The sequence below is a fragment of the Eutrigla gurnardus genome (genome assembly GCF_963514095.1).
Source record: "Eutrigla gurnardus genome assembly, chromosome: 8".
Taxonomy (NCBI): Eukaryota; Metazoa; Chordata; class Actinopteri; order Perciformes; family Triglidae; genus Eutrigla; species Eutrigla gurnardus.
The window spans coordinates 26,643,977-26,649,401 of NC_139922.1; the positions used below are offsets into that span (position 1 = coordinate 26,643,977).

At 45.0% G+C, this 5,425-nt stretch overlaps 1 protein-coding gene across 1 annotated transcript in view; it reads right to left on the reverse strand.

Annotated features, from left to right (window-relative positions):
* Positions 1-999: 999 nt before the first annotated feature.
* The window catches only part of opn7b (opsin 7, group member b), a 45,223-nt gene continuing 40,797 nt past the window's right edge, over positions 1,000-5,425 (reverse strand). Inside the window, exons 5-6 of the mRNA XM_084014544.1 lie at positions 2,605-2,939; positions 1,000-1,632 (exon numbers count right to left, since the gene is read on the reverse strand). Of these exons, the coding sequence (XP_083870670.1) occupies positions 1,138-1,632; positions 2,605-2,939 (830 nt within the window). The 3' untranslated portion in view covers positions 1,000-1,137. The remainder of the gene's footprint in view (positions 1,633-2,604; positions 2,940-5,425) is intronic.

A 5,425-nucleotide genomic window follows, 5' to 3' on the forward strand; every position in this document is an offset into this window, starting at 1 on the left:
ATTTTTATTATTATCACAACCAAATCTATGAAAATAAGTCTCAAATAGTATCCGGTGCTCATTTTGAAGGTGAGATTATAATCTGCTGCTTCGTGTTCATCCGTGTCGCTCTTTAAAGCAAATGTATTTCAATCGGAAGTATCTATCTTTTTGCTTTTTTGGGGGTTGGGATGACATGCAACAGAATGTTAAGATAATATTTAATTCATTAAATCTGACTGTGGCATAGTCACATGGTCACGGAAGATATCATAACTGTCTTACCGATACCGTTGTTTTTGTGCCGAGGGACATGAGAAAAATGGAAATTCATGGTCCAGTTTAGTGTCGTCGAGTGGATTTCCACGTCAGGAAAAAGTGTCGCCTATTTCAGATGATGGTCCTCAGAAAAACTGTCCATGTTGGACAGGATGGACCCTTTAGACTGGGTTTGAATGGCTTTCATGAATACTTTTGTCTCACGGTCACCACAACCAGTACATGGACAGAGAATGGAGCCCATTGAGAGCTAAAGATTTAATTAGCCTGCCTCCGATCCTTCTGTTTTTTTAATTCGGCTGATTAGACAAAATTGTCATTGGCAACAGAGGGATCGATCCAGCACCCCTGGGAGAACGGAAGGATGTCCATGTTCTTTTCTGTGAACCTCAATGTCTCCTGAAGGAGACGTCACTACGCGACCCTTCACCTTTACACATGCATTGATAAACACCAATGAAATCAAACACATCAAATACGGTGCTCATGATATATACATGAAAGATCTTTCGGGGAGGAGAAAGGTTAAATATCCTCCCGATCAATCCAGCTGGGATTGATTTCCTCGGTGAGTTCATGGATTCTTCTGTCTCCTCCTCTTGGTGTTGAACAGGTGCTTATTGACCTGTGTTAATTTGACCTGAAGAGAGTCCACGTCTGTGGTTGGCTGTTGGCTCGCTGATCCTTCTACGTGTTTGTTTTTTTGGCAGCATAAGATATTTGAGGCATGAGAAGTTTTTCCTTCAATCAATCGACATCTTTTTGTTCTTCATTGTTTTTTTTTGCAATTAATGTCTTTCTTCATTTTTGCCATCTTTTTCTTTGTTCTTTTCTCTCTTTTTTTTTTAACCTTCTGGATGTTCGGCTGTGTCGGTTCCTCTAAAGGAAGTCACTCTGCAGCTCATTGGACATCTGACTGACAGCCACCTCGCTGTGTAGTGATCCTGTCAGGATCCTGGCAGTCTGCTGGGGGCTGTACTCTCTAAAGTTCTCCTTGGCACCCGGGGCCGTTTGGGGACAGTGTCTGCAGGTCCTGTGGTTGTCCGGCAGCCCGTTGGACAACCGTGTGGAGTTGCACTCTTCTTTGTGGTGGGACTGTCTGCAGACCCCCTTCTGCACTGAGCTGGCCCCACACAGACCCCCGCACAGCGTCCTCCGGCACTGGGCCACGTCCCGACACAGGAACTTGCGGAAGTTGGGCTTAAAGACCAGATAGACGATGGGGTTGTAGAGGGTGGAGGACTTGGCAAACATGGCCGCCAGAGCAAAAGCCATGGGCGGCACGTTGGTAGGGTTACCGAACGCCGCCCACATGGACACGATGGCGTACGGACTCCATGCTGTCAGGAAGCCGATGCAGACCGCCACGGAGAGCTGGAAAGACACACAACAGAGAAGATTGTCATGTAAACACGGATTTACTGGGTCTCTGCAGACATGGGACAGCGGACCGTCGTGATCCGGGATGGGAACTTCCCTTCTCAGCTGCTCTCCCTCAGATTTATGGGTTTTTGCCTGTTAATGTGTTTTAGGGAGTTTTCCTTCCCAGGAATGATGAAGGCTGTTCAGATGTTTAAGCCCCCCGAGGCAAATCTGTGAATCCCCCCCAAATGGTTCCACGAAACATGGATTTAATACGCAGATTAACAACCATATTGTGAGAAAGTTTTACAGCCGATCGTTATCATCCAACATTCATGGAGATCAGCATTAATGCTTTCTAGCATCCCCGATAATGTTGAAACAATGGAGGAGAGCTATACCGTTAGCAGCACCGGAGCTAACAGCTAACGTAGAGGATCCACAGAGTTACATCATGATGCATCATAAGTAAATTATAACATCATCATGATGTGTTCAATGTCATCATGTAGTTTTAGCTGAGAAACTTGAATAAATCCAGTTGTTTGAAGGAGATATTTTCAATTATGAGCTGTTTAAGTAACTGATCCGAGCTCTCAGCAGCTTATAATACATCATTAAAACAAGTAATGCCACGATATCGATACAAAACATAATAATCTTTGACTTCCTAATCATTTTAATGTGTAAAGCACGATGGATTTTCGATGGTTCACCCTTGACTCTCAGTTTAATTTATTTTAATTACATTCTTTTGGAACGTTGGTTAAAACAAATGGTCTATAGCCTTGTATAGCAGCTGCCGTAACAAGACAAAACAACAAATTATCTGTACCAGTATCAATTTTTGTCATTTGTTATGGCAAGAAAAGACCTGATCGGGGACCAAAAGTCCAAAAGTTAGATTTGCTGCCTTGTTTTTCTGCTGATCTGTGTCTCAAACCGAGATCCGTGGTTGTGCTGCAGAGTGAAGCCTGCGTTTACCTTGATGATAAGAGCGTGTGCATTGGTGATCTTGCTCTGCGGGGACATGTGCTGCTGCACGGCTTGGCGCGACCCCCGCACCGTCAGCAGGATGAACATGTAGGACAGGAAGATGACGCTGCAGGGCACGATGTAGCAGAAGAAGAAGAGGCAGACGATGTAGCTCATCGCTGCCGAGTCCTGACTCGGAGCGTGCCAGTTGATGCAGCACGCCGTGCCGTAGGGCTCCGCCCCGTACTCGCCCCAGCCCGACAGCGGGCCCACGGCGAACACGCCGGCGTAGCACCAGACCCCGGCCACCAGCAGCCAGGCGTGGCAGGAGGAGAACTTGTTGCCTGGGGGAGGTAGCGGGGGGAGGGAGGAGGGCAGAGATGGGGGAGAGATTAGGCAGATGAGGACGGAGAGACAGAAACAACAACAATAGTGGCGAAGTCCCGCCCCTTCCGCTAGACTCCCATGGGACCTCTGAGACTGTAAATGATGTATGGGTCTCAATGCAGCAATATAATTATTTGCTGGTCCCAGTCGTTATATGCCCCGAATTAGAAATTAAATGTTTTCACATCAAGAGTTTATTGTGCAATTGTTCAGTTTAAGGAGGATGGGAGGAGGAGGAAGAGGAGGACGGGAGGAGGAGGAAGAGGAGGATGGGAGGAGGAGGAAGAGGATGGGAGACAGAGGAAGAGGAGGATGGGAGGAGGACAGGAGGAGGAGGAAGAGGATGGGAGAAGGAGGAAGAGGAGGACAGGAGGAGAAGGAAGAGGAGGATGGGAGGAGGAGGAGGAGGACAGGAGGAAGAGTTTGGGAGGAAGACGGGAGAAGGAGGAGGAAGAGGAAGTATTGTAAGAATATGATGAACAACTTGATCGGACATTTCTCTCGGATGGATCAGAATGTTTTACAGGAAACACGGATAAAAATCAAATTAATTTGATCCTTTCCAACATTTTGATGTGAAGTCGGGCGAGTTAGCAATTTTTCAAAATGCAAGAGACTCAAACAAACATTATTGAAAAAACAAATGAAACCTTTTGTTAACAATTGCTTCTTCAGTCCACTAGGTGGTGCACTAGAGGCTTCTCTTTGCGTGAGTTTTTTTAAACAGATGATGACAAAGAAAAGGTTTTGCAGCCTCATAAAGATCGTATTGAGCTATTCTGCATTCAGGACACGTTGCTGATTATCGCAGCATGATCCACTCCGTCGATACACTCAGTGCCACAGTGAGAATACCAGGGTCCAGGGGCAACAGAGCTGTTTACTGTAATTGATTTAGAGGAGGGGCCCCTCCAGTGGAGGAGAACACAGGCAGCCTTATCTGTGATACCACGCAGCCTCTCCAGCTGGATGTCGGCCCGCTCCCCCTTCACGGCGAAGCCGAGGGTTTGTTGATGAAGCCCTCTGGCACTCGCTGAACTGTGTGACGCTCGGGAGGGTTCGCCATTACAGACGGCTTTTATCTGTTCTGAAGCATCCTACCACTATCAAACTGTCCAGCTATCGCCGGAGCACATAAAGGACCCAACCCCAGCTCTTCTATCACGGATGACTGAACTCAATTTAAAAGAAAAGCCTTCCAACATGTGCTCTTACATGTTAAATAGGGATGCAACACACCTTTTATCCCCTGATGCTTCAACCCAGCGTATTTGATGATGAGATACCAGCGCTCCCTGTTCACCCAAATTCAAAAGAGATCTACCCCACTGCAGTGAACTCACTATTCATCAAGCAAAGTACACAGTTTTTAACTAGTTAAAGTCTTCTGCTGATGAAAGGAGGGATAAGATTCAACCATAGAAGCAGAACTGTTTTCTGTGCTCATTTGTCCTCCAAAATGTAATGTTTCTTGTTCTCCTGCATGTGTTTACCATCAGAATGTAGAAACGTCTGATCCATGCACGAATACTTCAGGCTGCTCATCAGCAGAGAAACCAGACCGGTAGATTTACAGATTTCACGCCTCTCTCCTGTTTTTATCTTCCCGTTTTGTAGCTGTAATATTCAGACGGACCACATGGGAAGATCCAGGGAGCTGCTTAGAAAGCTAGTGCTGTTTATTAAGTCGGAATAGAAATCTTCGTTTGCTGTCTCATCAGTTCTATGATCATTTATGTGTAGACTTGCTTTGAATCACAATCCCAGTAGGATCTCTTTTTAGAGTCAGTTTTCTTCTTACAGAAGCAATTTCATATTTCCAAAAACAAGAGAGATTCTAATTCGGATTTCAGCGAGTCACAAAATTTACATATATATTTATATATCTTCTATTTAACTATGCCATAGTTTATTATCCTTTGACAGCTGATACAGTTGCCCATGTTGGTTTTAATGGGATAACCTCCACACATGGAAACCCAACCTCGTGTCAGCAGTCCATAAATATTATCCTGGTTATTACTGTCCATACCGTTTTTGGTGTTATGCCGTTCCCACACTCGTTTCTTGTCTCATGTTTATGCGAAGCCCTCCATGGAACCATTAACCTCCTAACTAGAAGCGACTGGGTATACACATCTTAGACATTTAAAGTTCATGCTTTATTTATTATCTGCTGTTTGTGCTTGTTTTGTGTTTAAGGTTTGACATTTAACAAATATAATTCAGTGTTCGCTTCGAGGTCATTTGGTTTTGTCAACAATAACTGAATGTTCTTCCAATGGAAGGAAGTTCATCTCACGTTTTGGCCGTAGTCATCTCGGGTAATGTCTGTTGCCATCCGTGTTTTTGGCTGTCATCGTGCTATTTTTTAAATAATACTACATTTGAGGGAGAACATTTGACATAAAGGTTAAACTTGTACAGAAACAAAGGCCGTGTT